This window comes from Apteryx rowi, unplaced genomic scaffold (assembly GCF_003343035.1).
Source record: "Apteryx rowi isolate R43461 unplaced genomic scaffold, aptRow1 scaffold_70, whole genome shotgun sequence".
Lineage (NCBI taxonomy): Eukaryota > Metazoa > Chordata > Aves > Apterygiformes > Apterygidae > Apteryx > Apteryx rowi.
Window position 1 is genome coordinate 1,990,828 of NW_020450983.1, and position 15,402 is coordinate 2,006,229.

Sequence of the window (15,402 nt, forward strand, 5' to 3'; positions counted from 1 at the left end):
AAACAGCCCCCAAATGCCTCACAAGCTGCCCAAATAGTGTCAGGTCCACTGAGCTGATGCAGAACTTACTGATGCAAAGAAAATGTATTATTTCACCAGATGTTCATTTAAGGCCACATTTCTGTTTTCCTAACATTCTTTCTTGTTGAGTGTGTTTTTGCTTTCAGTAGCAACACATCAAAATACATTTAAAAATCATATTTATCATTAACAATTACCTGGCTCAGCATTCTCTGCTGTAAATATTAAGCCTATGCTCTTATGCAGCCAGAGACAAGGAGAGGAACTGTATGCAAAGCAGATGCTTTTTATATGTAAATCCTGAGTGGAGGAGAGAATGGAGGTTTGTTTCTATCACAGCTCTTGAGCTTCAACAAATCCGAGTCCTCTGGGCATAAATATTTCTTTTGATTAAAAATAATGATCCCAGTGCTGACTCAACAAGGAGACAGAATAAATAAATAGCTGTTTCTTCTTCTTTTTTTTTTTTTTTGACCTGTTTGTCCTTTAAGTTGCTAGAAAAAGCTTCAGAGAGGACTAACCTATTCGTTAGTTTGGAGTAAGTCAAGTTAGATATCTTCCATTTCATTAACATGAGAACGTTTGCACAGGARAAAAAGGAAGCATACGCAGAGGTGTAGCCATCTGCCTGGCCCTGGATTTGCTGTTGCCGCCGCGTGCGGCCCGGCGGCGGCTCGAGGCCGGGCCCGTGCTGGGCTCTGGGGAGGGCAGCAGCGCGAGACGGGCCCTGCGCTGCAGAGGCCGCAGAGCCCGCGGCAGGGCCCGGCCGGGGCGCGAAGCGGGGAACAACGGCTCGACTCGAGGTGTGACTGCCCCAAGCTCATGAAACGGGCTGGGATCAGAAGAATCCCTGTCTCCTAAACATAATTGTGTGCCCGGCTTATTAACGAGACTATGCTGATTGCCTCGATGTGTTCACCAGCAACACTACTTAGAGAGCCAATACAGCAAAACGCTGGCAGTTAAGGGTCCTCCTGGTTCTGGAAATGAAAAATGCGAAGGGTTTACGCATGACAGGTGTAGCTGAGAGGCTGCAACACAGCCCTCCCTACACTCTCTCCTTAATGAGCTTGCCCTGAGCYCGGGACCGGGCTCTGGGGAGCAGGTGGGTTCCGGCTGCGTGCAGCTCCGAGCGTCCCGGAGCCGAGAGGCTGCGCGCGGCACTCGTGGCGCCTTCCTTACAGAGTGAGCGCAGGCAATGGAAAACAGTTCACCCGGGACTGAGGGCGCTGCAATAGCAAATGGGAAAAAGCCTGGGTGATATGACCAGCAGAAACCAGAGCTGCCGGCTGCAGCATCGTTTTGGTAATAGTGAGATAACTTCTACCTAATCAGGGAGAACAGGAATGCACAGGCATAGAAAAAAATCTGGATTTAGAGAGTTTTACAGAATCTGTTTTTTCCTGTGGTCTGCATAAGCTTCTCTGCATGTATAATTTCTAATCCTTATGGTTATAGAGATAGCCACCAGTGCTGCCTTGTTTACTGTGTAGAAAATAGATTATTATAATATGGCACATACGAAGATATTCACTCTAAATCTTAACAGGAGTTATTATGTTTAAAGCCAGAAAAAAAAGAAATCAATATCTAATGACATCACACTTCTCTTAGATTTTGCATGCATGAAAAAGGAAAGAATGCTTATGTGCCATAGGAATACCACAGAGACACAGCTGATGCTTTCCTCTGGTCTGTTCTCTGCTCTAGTTTGAAACACAGGGTCAGATGCTGTTGTCTTTTTTTCTCGTGTAATAGTATCTTACTATTGGAAAGTAGTAGGTATAGCACAATCTTCTCTATTGATTTAAAGTCCTTTGGGGAAAGACCAGATCATTCTTTGCATTTTAGGGGAGAGTTTTGTAATGCATTAAAATAGCAATATATTTTTGTAATGATCTGAAGGTTAGTAATTTTATTAAGTATGCACTAAGCAGACTGGATTCAGTCACTTCTGAAACTGAGGCTAATTATTTTGTATCCAAACATAGGCTTTGGAGCCTGACACTGGGCACCTAGCATTGAAAATCATGGTTTGCCATAATTAACTCTGATATAGTAGATGTGAACTAGAATGCTATTTTTAAATTGCAAATTTTGGAAAAACAAAGCATAACAAATTACATGAGACAGTTGAGACAACTGAAATTAAGCATGGACATGCAATTCAAGCTTACATCCTTGGCTTCCTCAAAAGTCCTGCAATATCTAATGCTATTGCCACTACAGTCTGCAGACTTAAAACTCTTATTGATTACTGTGAAGACCTCTAAGAAATATGTTATTGGCAATAATGTTATAAAAATCTTTCCCCTTTTAATATTCTCAGTTTTTCCTTTTCTGTGAGAAGATACAATAGGTGGTCAGAAAGATATTTTCCAAACCAAGTATTTTTTCTTCTTCCATATCCTTCCTTGCTGCCCATTTTGTTCCTTTTCTTCTATTATCTTGTTTTACTTTTCTTTTTGCATTCTCCCTTTTCCATCCTTCTGTCCCACTTTCCCAGTTCCTCTCTATTCCTTCTTCCTTTATTCTTGGGTCTCCTGTGGCTACTGTATGTTTTTGTTTCTGCTTTTCTGTTTCTGCACCTTTTCATTTTATACATTAAACATTTTGGATGATCTCTCAACCAACCTATTTGGAATGAATATAGATTAGATGGCTTTTTCTTTGTTACAGAACAGCAGCTAAGAAGGATCTTTCTTTTCTCATTAAAACATTGGCACCGCTGTGATCTGTATCAGTTTTCATTTTTAGTGAAAATATTGCCAAAGCTGAGCTTTTGTATAAGAATCATTGTTTACTGGGGCCTGTCTCTTTAAGAGACAAAGAAGCAAAAATATAATAAGAATTATTTTTTCCCCAAAATACTTCCGAGAAAAGCAAGTCACAGGCGGAATCTTGTCCTCCCATCCTTCTCTCTTCAGACTTGGACTTGTCCTCTAGCCCCAGAACTGGCTGAGATGACACTGGCAGAAAACCCTTAATATCCTGGTTTTACAACAGGGTAAATTGATTTATTCTTATGTTTTGAGAATGTGAAATATGACATTTTACTGAGCAGATTTTTCATCACCAGCTTATTCTCAGGTAGCTTTAGATAAGCTGAGAGGCAGCAGGACTGGTCGAAGGTAGCTGTAGGGCAATGCAAGTTTTCCTTCCCCAACCAGACCTTCCTTCTGCTGGTATCTGCTTCTCCTCATGTTTGTTGAGCCTCTTCTGCTTTGACCTGTAATATTGACAAATAATGTGGTGATTTGTTTAACAAGTAGGTGGCTTTTTGGATTCAGATAGCAGTTAGGCTTATTTCAGCTGCTGCCAATCACAGTGAAACTCCAATTTTTTCTACTACCTGAATCAGACTGTACAAAGTTAGAATTAGGTGAAACTGGACTTTTGTTTTAATTTTCAAATATCTATTGTATGCCTCTTCATTTTTGTATTTGTGTTCTTTTTCAAACTTACTAAAATATTATAAAGAAAATTTGGTTGAAATGTACACATTTTCAGGAGGATTTAGATTTTATTAAAAACAGCATTTTTTCAGCATAAAGACACAGGCAATGAAGACTTTTTAATCAGCTCTACATAGCGGTGCAGTTCATCTACCGTAGGTGTTTAGACAAGCTTTAATAATATTGTAGATTCAAATGCCCCAGACATCAAGGGGCTCAAGATTCAAACTCGGAGTAAATGTCTGAAAGCTGGTCTGTGTCTTTGTTCTTTTAATAATGGCTGGCTCAAAACCTGGCTTCAGACACTGTTCAGAGTTGCTGTATTCAAAATCTGGAAGCGAAGCCTGCGCCTTCAGCCGTCTCCAGCAATTAGGCCTAACTGTTGCTAGGAGCCGTGCATTAGGCTGCAAAAGGACCCTTTACAGTTGATGGTGTTTAATTCCCTGTGTGCTATCAAGTGCATCGTTTTTTTAGCAACAGTCAGAATGCGTTTGATAATAAAAGGAGGAATTTGTCACTGAATACAAAGCAGCCGATAACATCTTTTTTTTATGTGGTTTGAAATGAAAATGGATGGAAAGATAAATCCCAAATTGTCAGGGAAAGTAGAAGTAAGAAATACAAAACCAATCCGTGGGAATACTGAGTAGTAAATCACTTTTCAGACAATGAGAACTTTTMATTCCCTCACTTCAAATTACTGCAAAGTCAACATTGTAGGATAAGATCTCTGCTTTCCTTAGTGAAGCCGCAGAAAAGCTTAGACATGCATATTTGTGATGATTTAGCCATGTCGGGCAGCTTTTGGTGCCTCTGTCTGCATGTGATTCTCAGCCCTCCCCCACTAATCTTTAGGTACTGTGAAATCCCTCGTTAGAGACATTGCTCTGAAATCTGAATTGGAAGTACTGCAATTCTGCCTCTGGGCCTGCCGAGGCTTCCTGCGTTTGCCGAGTGGAGCAGTCTGGTGCCCGACTCGTGTCCTCACTGCCAGGAGCGGCTGCTGTTCCCCCGCTGCCCAAAACTGGTGGATCCGAGCGTCCTGCAAAGAACAGGGGGGGCCTGGCTTCAAGGATTGCCTCGGCCGGAGGTGTGCCACCCCACACCTCTCTCTCCCTCAGAAATACTGGCTTGAGCATGATGTGGATGGTGGCACTATCCACTGTCTTGCTGAGGTTGAAGTTGAAAGATGTTTGGTAAAACAGGACAAGCACTGATGAAGCCCCAAGAAACCTTTTTGATATGTGTATTACCTGATGCAGCTCGTGCTACAATGAACAAAACAGTAGGCGTGGGAAGATTTCCAAGGGAAATGTCTCCTAATGTGAGTAATAGATTCTTCCCTGGTCTATCTAAGTGTGTGATGCTGGATGTGTAGCTGATGGCACATGACGCTACAGAGCTGTCACGCAAGGACCAGAATGAGACATCCTTCCTTTACTCCTTTTCTAGATTACTAGGGAAACAAAGGCAATTCAAGAGGTGAGAAATTTGTAATACTTAGGTTAACAAAGCTTTTCAAACTCAAACTGTTGAAATGGTGGTTAAAGCAACAAAATCACAGAAAATAGAGGTAGAAGGTATCTTGGGAAGTCAGATGCCCCATTCATCTGACCACCCAACCATGTGCAACTGTGCCCTTTCTGACAGATGCTTCTCTAGCCTGCCTTTAAAACCTTCCCATGGCGAAGGTTCTGCAACCTCCCTTGGCAGTCTGCCCCGCGGTCTTCTTGTCCTTACCACTAGAAACCCTGCTCTTTCCACCCTGTTCCTGATATATATATATATATATATATATGTATATATATATATATATAAAATAAAATAACTGCAAATTTGTTATATATATATGTATGACACACACACATATATTATATATATATATATATAAAACAAATTTGCAGTTACACTTAGGTATTTAAAGACTGTTTTGTGTCTTTCCAGTCTTCTCTTGTCTAGACTAAAAAATATTAGGCCAAGTGGCCAGGACTCCAGAGATCTGATTAATAATCAACTCTGCCACAGTGTAACCTTAGGCAATCTTCTTGTTTGTGACCTCTTACTATAAAATAAGGATAGTAGCACTCCCTCCACCCCATTACTTGTCTGCCTTGTATTTAGATCGTAAGTGCACATCCCTCATTATGTGTTTGTACAAACTCTGGCCTAACAGAGCTATGATTTTATTTAGAGCCTTAGGAGTGCTGCTGTAAAATAATTAATAACAATATCAGCTTTTTTCCCTGTCAAAGGTTTTACTGGAAGAACCAACTTTCTCAGTGTGATAGCCTCAGCCTTCCACTAGCTGTCTCATTTTAACTGAAACAGCCTGTAAGCCTCAGCCTAGATCTCAAAGACTGCATATACCAGGAAGGGCTTTTGAGTAAGTGATTTATAACCCAATTTTCAAAGATGACCATTAAACAGCTTTTGCAACAGGAGTCTTGAATATTTTTGCATGAATAAATCTGAAGCTTGTGGCTATCCATCATCAGCCTGTTGCATTGAGTACAGAATTATTAACTGTAAAGACTAGAAACATGAACAAAATCCAAAAGAGATTGTTTCACCATCCCCAATAAATCATTACAATTGAAATKAAAAAACCTTCAGGATAAATAATGATTGCTCACACCATTATTCTTGTCCACATGGCAGTAACAGTGATGCCTGTTCCTAAAAACCTGACACCTAAAATCTGCTTTTTCTTATAGATTGCTTTCTCTGTGCATCAGTCCACAAGAAGCCATCAAAAACATGTTTTTTATAGTACAATATTTTGACTGACATAAATCCCATGGAGAATTATGGCATGTTTATAGATCTTTACAGTTCAGCTCAGGCTGATATGGTTAATGAATGAAAACACTTTGGTTTAAGTTTAAGGCTCGAATAATCACTTGTGGCTCACAGCAGAAAGAGCAAATCAGTTTAATTTCATGCTGAGAAGGATCAAAGTAAATTATCAGGTAAATGATGCTTCCTAAATGGTTATGAGAGCTCTTTGTCATGTGGCTAATGCCTTCTGTCTTACATACGCAAAATACCGAAATAGAACAAAGAGTGTGATTTTGAACCTGTAGAAGCATGTAAATAAGAGAAAGTTTGCCACACTTTGAATTTTGAACTTTTAATTTCATAAAACTGGAAACACAATTTGTTTGGAAAGCTACTGCAAAACATTAGTTTTACAGCCAAGGTTCATGACACATTTTTGGTTGACTTATGGAGAACTATGTGGTTGCAGAGTTGGCAATTAAACTAAATTAATATACAGCTGCAACTGTATGAATGTCTGCCAAGTGAACTAAGGCCGCAGCAYACCAAGACACTGTGTAACTGCAAATGAAGCAGAAGGGTGAATATAGAACTGGAGTGCTCTATAAGAGGGCCACAGGTTTTCTAGATGTGATTTTAAGTATCAAAAAGAAATTTGGATAATAGCACTGCATAAAATTTTACAAATAATTTCCTTAGAGCCGGGCAGCTGTGTTTGAAATAAAATGCTACAAATTAAAAAAAAAAAAAGGTTTGCATTCACATTTACATCATGCCTGTATGCAAATAGTAACTAGAATGATGAACTACATCTTTAGCTAGCTGGGATCTCATTCATTACTCTATTCCTCCTATTTTATCTTGGTATCAGTGGAAGCACTAAAAATATGTACCATCAAAGTGGTATCACTTTGCAGTAACATGAGGTACGTCTGTATGACAAAATGCAGTATGAGATGTGGTACAATCAGGACAGCGTGGCACTCCAGCTCATGATTTCTGAGAAGTGGGGATCTATGTCTCCGTAATGCTTCTGGCACACGAAGCAGGTTATGAACGTCACTGCCCTGTGTGGACGTACCCATAGTGCAGAATGAGGCCTCTTGCCTAGAAATATGAACCAAAGCAGACTCAAACAAGCATCATTTTCACTTCTTTTGTGGAATTTTCTGAAATCATCATCTGAAGTAGTATCACTGCATATGAATAAAATYGGAACAAAATGAGTGGGAAGGCTGACAGCAATCGAAGCCATGGGACCTTCGTTCTGTGTAGCGACAGTGTAACGATGGGGGTTCATTTCAGATTTTGGGGAAGATCATTGTAATGGACTGCCTCTGGAATAAGGGACATTTGGTGCATTGTTCATTGCATTGTCACAACGAGGCTGCTTGTTACACCCCACGTTATCAGGTCTAGCTGGCACTGGAAATGCAAGTTATGTATTTATCCCCGCAGACACAGTACGGTAATTGCATGAATTACATTGAATTTCAGGTCAAACTGGAAAAAGTAGCAGCTGCTGGCTCTGCCAAACCCCCTCTGCACCCTTGCTATACGTAATGGCATACTACTTATAGCGAACTAAGCAGATCTCTACAATTAGTCAATCTACTACGTTTTACAAGATACCATAAGCACAACAGTGCTTAAGTTGGATTTAAATCTTCAAGGTTTAAATGGACTTTATGAAAGGATCATTCCTCTACTTTGTTTGATGTTTTAATAATCTGTGAATTAGATAACACTTAGCAACATTTATATTTATTGGAATAAACATGCTTCCATAGTGTTGCAAGTAATCAGTTCAGGCCTTTGTCATGTTCAGGCAGTGGGCTATATTTGATTCCCATTTTGAAGCCTGCTTCTGAAAAATTTAGGGCAAAGACTAACATTTTGCATTCATGTGTACCATCTTTAGGAATCAGTGCTTACAGTTACTTTCTGCCTCTGAAACTGAGTGTGTGGGAGATTTGATTTCTGTGCTTTCTCTAGAACCTTTTTCTAGGACTGTACATGGGTAAATCAATATTAAGTATCTCTAATATTACATGTGTAGTACAGAGACAGTTAATGAAGCCTAGAGACCCTTGGCAGCAATGTTAAGATGTTTGGAAAGATCATCCACTCCAGACATCAGCTGATCAGCTCTGTCTTGCTTCTGCGCAAGAGAGAATAGTGCTAGAGAACCCACAAACATCATTAAAAAATTGACATTCACAGAGTAGCTCTAACAGTGTATGGCTGTGTTCAGAGTAAAATTTCAGATAAATAGGTGTCTGCAGAGTCCTCTTGCTTTCTAATGATTAATTGTTTAAATTTAATCTTCCCATGGAAAGTATCTTTTGTTACTGTATCTTTGAGTTGTTTTCTGTGGACAAATTTTTTAAAATTCAGGCCTAAAATGATGTTCACTTAGAGAGCTGCCCCAATTAGTGCATCTATCCCTAAGGATTTGTAATGTTGGTCTGGCTCTTAGTGCCTAGTTTAGCTATAGCTCCACTGAAATAAACGGTCATGGGCAAATATAAAGCAAGGCTGCAGGAGATCAYGAGGAAGCTTCAGGGATTATTTTAATGCTAGTACATTTTTATCTTTTTAAAAATCTACCCCTTCCTCACAATTTAAAGGCTATTGCAGGCTAATGTTGAAACCAGAACTGATGAGTTTGATGCCTACTACTTCCTTCTCAGCATATGGGGATGTTTTGACCTGCAAGTTTGAATTTATCTCCGTTTGGGAAAGGGTCCTACCTGAAAACTCTCCTTGGATTCAGCTCTGCTAAACCCCATCTTTAGTCTCCTGTGTCTCAGRAGAAGTGTTTCAACCAGAAACACAATAGATTATAATTTACTAAAGGATGAAATGTCTTACGAACACCYGAGGCCCCTATTTGGACATGTGCACTGGAATCTATCGTCTTTCCTGTCTTGTGCAGTATGTAACACCAATAGTTTCAATCCCCTAATAACAACTGCCCCTCTGCAAGCTTTCCCCCGTCCGCCGTAGCGAGCACCTTGCCCACGACTTCTGCTGCAGCTGCTGGGACTTTATTCTCCTGATTAGAAGTAGCACTGCTTTAGCAATGTGGATAGGGCTGCTTAATGTTGCAGAATCCTGCACAGCTTTGCACATCCTGCAGAGAAAATGGGTCTGTTCTGTACTGCTGTCCCTTCTGTGAAATTCTCCCTCACTTTCCATTTTTTCTATTCGTTGTGTTTTTGTTTTTCCTATTTATATATGCTTATAGACATATGCTGTTCTTGTGCCTTTCATTGCATTGCAGTATGTGATAAAGCTATCACTTCCCAGTTTGCCATTTACAGTTTTGCTCTGCCAAGTGACAATTCTCTTACATGTTATAATTTTCTACTGCCTTAGGGAGAAGAAAAGCCTTTCATAAAATGGATTTTTTACTAGTCTTAAGTTTAGATTAATAAACTTTCTGTTTTAAAGGATGTGGTAAACACCACAACTCTTTCCCCCTTTTTTATATCCTTATCTGGAAAACATATCTTACAGATGCGGCAGTTTTTCGAGGAACCTAATGCTGTTTGGAGCCRGCTGCCAGCGTGGCTAAGCTGTGTTGTCTTCCCCCGTCATTAGTATGGACTGGAGTGTGTGTGCTGTGCTTGTGGGGCTGCCGTTCTCCTTTGCAAAAAGAGCATTTTTTCCTTAGTCTTCCCTTTTCTAAGTTGTCCCCTGTGGTTTTTGGGCGAGCGTGAGTGGCAGGGCGAGGGGAGGCTCTCGGAGGGCGCGCAGCGTGGGCTCACCCGCTCCYGTTCGTGTCCGGGCCGCGGTGGCAGCGACCGCCAACGCAGCACGGCCACCCGGCACCGAGGGCTTCGGCAGAGCCTTTCCTCAACCCTTCCTCCATCCCTGCAGCCTTCCGGAGCTGTGCGGATTCGTGGTGGTCATTTTAGTTCTCCAGGAATCCTCGTCCTGGCATCACTCGTCTGACAGGCGCTTCCATAGCAGATTCACGGGTGAATGGACCTTTCTAGTACTGCTATCATTTGCTGTTTTCTCGGTGAAGGAGAGTTTCCAGCAGCTCATTTATTTAAAAAACAGCAAGAACTATAGAACAAGGTGAGCATTTTACTGCCTCCTTTTAAAGCATTTAACTTTTGTGTATAAGCTCCCCAAAACTATTTGGATTCTTGCTCTGAAGAGCAAGAGCAGCAGAAAGTCAGTCAAGCACATAGTGTCGTGAGACGACACGGCCGCAGTCGGTTAATAGTCGCTGCCCTTCTCAGCTGCCTTCTTTGCTTAGTGAACAGGTATAGGAATGCATTTAGGCAATCAGACATAGATTTATGGGCAAAGGATTGGAAAGCTTGTAAGGACTGTATTCCTCCTAAATTTTTATTTTTAATCATCTCAGCTACAGCAAARTATCCCTCGTCCAATTAAAAACCTGGGATAACTCCATTGCAACCCTTACTAACAGCCTTCTACATTGAAGACTCTCACACTTACAGTAGTATCTTTAATCTTAAAATATGTTAAAAAATTATTAAAAATTGGGTTCATTCTAAATAGGAGAAAATCTGTTCACATTCAGCTGAGATGCAGCCGTGTCCGGAGAGAAATGTGGTTACAAGGTCACAGCACTCAGCCATAATACCTAATGGTTAGAGATACTGAAACAGAATAACACATGAATAATAATGTAACTTGGATAATTCCCCAAAGCTGCAAGAGAAGTTAAGCTGTGAGGAATGTACTGAAGTACGATTGTAACTGGCATATACAGTGCACCTGTAACTTGTTCAGTAAAGCTGCATTTTCAGTTCGCTATTTAATTTTCACCTATTTTAGTTTTATGTCTCAAATGAGCGGCGGGGCTCCTAGAGTAAGAGGGCTCTTTGGTATCACGCTGCAGCACCGGACGAAAGGACGCCGCTTCTGAGTCTGGTACCTYTTCCAGTGGTAACGGGGTGCTGCTTGCAAGCAGCAGCCCCAGCAGAACTGAGCTTTTGAGGCAGTGCTGGGGATAGTTGAGCTATTCCTGGATCACAGCACAGAGTGCCAAGGCTGTCCGGAGGTGACTGTGCCGTCTCCCATCCAAACTCTTAATCCTGTAGGTGTCCTGAAGTCAGAAACCAAGGGCTCTGGGGCTACACACATTGATTGCTATTCCCTTAAGCCAAATGCCCTTATATTTTGAATGCTACCCATTGGGCCTGGTATCACACTACATGTGTCAATAACAAGTGATCATGGTGAGAGGAGGAGTTAGCAGCGATGACAGGTGCTTTAATGCTTGTTTTGAAGGTTGGAGAATTCAGATCTTCCAAAATGAGGAGGTACAGACACAAATGCATTTCTCTGTAGTTCTTGCAGTGGCAGGCACTATGCAAAGCACAATATTGATCAGTATCCACATGCTTTAAGAAATTCAGTATTACCATACCTCTCCCTGTGCTGGGAGGAAGTCTGCCAATCAAATGCTCTGTACACATTTCTGAGACTGTCTTAATAAAAAACCAATCATCTGGAACATTATTAAAAACGCATTTTCAGTTAATGCAAAAACACAGAAACACCACCACACTGCAAGAAGTATCATTTTTACACATAGCTAATATCCTAATTGCTGCTTTTATGAACTCTATGGAGATGAATACAGCYTTCAAAAAAAAAAAAAAAAAGTCAGGAATTAGGCCATTTTGTTGGCGTCTTTCTTAGACTACTAATGAGCTTTGCCAGCCAGGAAAAATGAGAACTGATTTAACAAAAGATCTGTATGAGGAAAACAAACTGTGCCCAGATGTATTTTGATGATTTCCTACAGGTGAGGCTAGTTAATTCTTGGCTCAGAAATAAAAGTTCCCTCCAGTGAATTATGTCAATAATTTTTAGAGCAGTAAAACATTTGTTCTCCAAATCACTTTAGGTGTCTGTTCCTTTATTTTGCTTGAACATAAATAGCACAGCTTTGGAAAGAAGCCCAAGCCATTGTAGATGCATTACATTACTGCTAATGTGATTAACCCAAAGTAAAACATTAAGTGCTCCTGAGGCATTAGTCTAAGTAATGAGATGACCAGCTCCAAGTTCCCTGGGCTCTCAGCATGGGGAAGCACGTATCACACCCTTCATCGTTCACACTGACACCAGAAATCGAGCACGTAAAGCTGGTAGTGCGGGCAGTGCATGCGTCGCCGTTATAAGTGAAGAGCAAAGCTAGTCCAACTAACTGCGTGTTACAAAAATTCTACTTTAACCGACATAACATCAATTATGTCACTACCGAGTCACTGCCCCAAAGACTGCGTAAATGCTACCGACTTCACGGCTGAGAACAGGCGATGAGGCGGTGCCGTGAAAGATGTCACTACTACGATCTTTCCATTCAGGCTGCTCTTTTCACAAGGTGGTTTGAAATCAGCTGCATTGCTTAAGTTTCTATTTAATTCCCAGTCTGAGATGCTTTCACCTAAAAGCTGTCTCAAATGCTCAGAACAGCAGGGAATGACAGCAGAGACTTGTACTGACTGATTGACCCAAGGCTGCCCCAAAGGAATGCATAGCATATTGGAGCAAATACCTTCACACATAYGCTGTACAGTAGTTTTAGCAAAGGGTAAAACTACCACGACATTTCTGAATGCTTGAAATGGTTATAAACTCGCATGTGCAATAGTCTTTAGAGTTGAGGTCACTACATTCATAAGCAGATCCACGGCAGTGAGTAGTCTGAGGAAGCACCGGGAGCGTTTATGGCATGTTTCCTATCTAGAGGTAAATGCTGTACGTCACTGAGTGTTCAGTCAGCTGCAACTTAGTCATATAAACATCGAAAAAGAATTATGAGATTAAAACCTGCACATTATTGTGTGAAAGGCCAGCTGCAAACTCGCTAGTTTTGCCAACTCTCATCTTTCTCCTGCCTTTTACATTTGAAATTACAGGTAAAGAAAGAGCCCAGGGAAAAGTGTCAGAGTGGGTAAAATATTTTGTACTAGAGTGCGGGAGTTTTGCCTAAATTTTAGTTATCTGATGTATGCAGTGTCAACTGCTGTTACCCTATGAGTTTTAATGGCAGGGAAACACCTCTTTGCACTGATGTAGAAAAACTTTAAAGCCAAACACCGGCAAAAGCACTAGTGGCATTCAGGAAGACAGTGTTGTCAAACACTGCTTCATGGAAAGCTTGGCTTTCCCTTCTTTTGCTGTAGTTTGCTTCTCAAGAGCAAAGAATAGCAAATTGACTYGAAAAGAGAGACATTTCATTTAATTTTGTTATTTTACCATTCTAATAAAAAAATCTATTTAAAATATGCACTCCTGACACGGTAAATATCAGTTAAAGGGTACTAGTCTTTTTGACAGACAGTGTCTATATGCAAGTGCTGGAGAAGGYATGCTCTCCTTCATGATCTAGTATTTTTCTCTTTCCACATTGGTTTTAATTCTTTAATAGATTCATTCCACTGTAATCTTGGTCTGATGACTGAACTGTTCAGTTTAGTCAGTGTGAATTTTGGGTGATTTTAAATTTGCTTTTGCAATAAAATCCTTCTGTCAGCGTGCCTATGCCACCACTTTCAGCCAATAAATTTAGCTCTCATTTGACTGTTTCAAATAATATCATGGTCATTCATATGAGAACATATTGGCTGTAAAATAGATAGTGATCAGTACGTCCTGATCACACTGTTTACAGTGCTGGACAATACAAAAGCTATTATTAATATAAATGTGCCTGCGTGTGCATGCTCATAGACAGGTTCTACAACTGTTTTGGACCTCTTTGTACTACAAAGTTTGCAGAGGGGGGAAATATTTTCTAATGCAATTGGCAGATTGGACTAGATTTGGACCAGATATCATCCATAATAATCTAAGTTCCACTAATCACACAGCGATCATGGAGCAGTATATAGCTTTGATAGAATATATATATTTTTTCTTTTTGGTTTGCAGAAGAGTTTTACTTGTATATAAAAAAAAGGATAGATACTCATATCTTAACTGCTATATTTATTCAGAACTGTAGGAACTGTCCTTATCCGATGGTATGTGAACTCCTTTTCCGGAATTCAGAAAATACACTAAATGCAGACGTAAGGCTTGGTTTTGTGCTCTTGAACGTAATAGTCTCACATTCTTAAATATGCATGGCTTGGTAATAAATCCATTCATGGGGAGATGATAGGAGCTGAAGCTGGACTTAAATGATCCAGAGGCCCAGGTCTGATGCTGTTAGATGGGTAAAATTCAACCTATATACATGTGTTTGCATTATGTCATGCTGTATGCAGAGGACTTCAGGAACTGTCAGGCACTTATTGTGCATTTGCGAATACTTTGCTTCTTTTGGGAAAGCAAAGGTTTCAGACGTGAACACTAGCTGTTATCTTGTGTGTCGGCATGCCAACCGTGGCTACCCAATTCCTGATTCTGCTAATTCAGACCATTTCAAGGAAACTAAAGTAGTCAAACATTTCCTTTTTATTTTTTGTTTTTGGTAATGAGCGGAATTAGCATTCTTGTTTGGTTTGCTGGGGGCTCTTTCATAACCATTTGCTGTTTGAGATTTTTATGCTGCCTGCACCAGTGCTCGCAAGCCTTTTATGAGCACCCAGGAGGAAGGTTAGTCACCCACTTGTTAAATACTACTTATTATCTGTGACACTGTAGTTATGGTTGATAAAGCACTTTCATTTTAATCAATTAAAGCCTTTACCTTTTTTACAAGAGCATTTGGAGACATTCTTCAAAGCTTCTGTGTTTTGCTTGGTTTTGTTTTGGCCTTGTAACCGTATATAAAGCCTGAAGCGCCCAGCTGAGGTTGGCTGCCGCTTAAAGGAGTGCAGTGGAAGAGGAGCGCTGGGAGGGCGAGATAGGCAGTGTACTAAAACATTCGGGGTTTTATTTATGCCTCTGTGTTGCTCTGCAGTGTGTTGGAAGGTATTTGCTGTGTTATGGTTAACACAGGGAGGGACTCTCCTTCATTTCACTCCCTTTGTGTTTTTGCCTTCTTGTAAAAACAAGAATAAGCTACTGTATGTAGCAACTCCGAACCGGCATCTGAACTGAACAGGGATGTCAGTGAGAGCATTAGCTTGCGTGAGAATACAAAGAGGCAAAGTGRGAAAGTCCGGAGTGAGAAGCTGCCTCAGTCGGAGACCCCCCAAGC

General features: G+C 40.7%; 1 protein-coding gene across 2 annotated transcripts in view; it reads right to left on the reverse strand.

Annotated features, from left to right (window-relative positions):
- SLC9A9 (solute carrier family 9 member A9) overlaps window positions 1-15,402 on the reverse strand; it is a 221,239-nt gene that overhangs the window by 64,411 nt on the left and 141,426 nt on the right. Inside the window, exon 13 of one of the 2 annotated variants that reach the window (XM_026086984.1) lies at window positions 3,194-3,250. The exons of the other annotated variant lie outside the window; for it this stretch is intronic. Coding sequence (XP_025942769.1) covers window positions 3,194-3,250 — 57 coding nt within the window. The remainder of the gene's footprint in view (window positions 1-3,193; window positions 3,251-15,402) is intronic. 2 annotated transcript variants of the gene reach the window in all.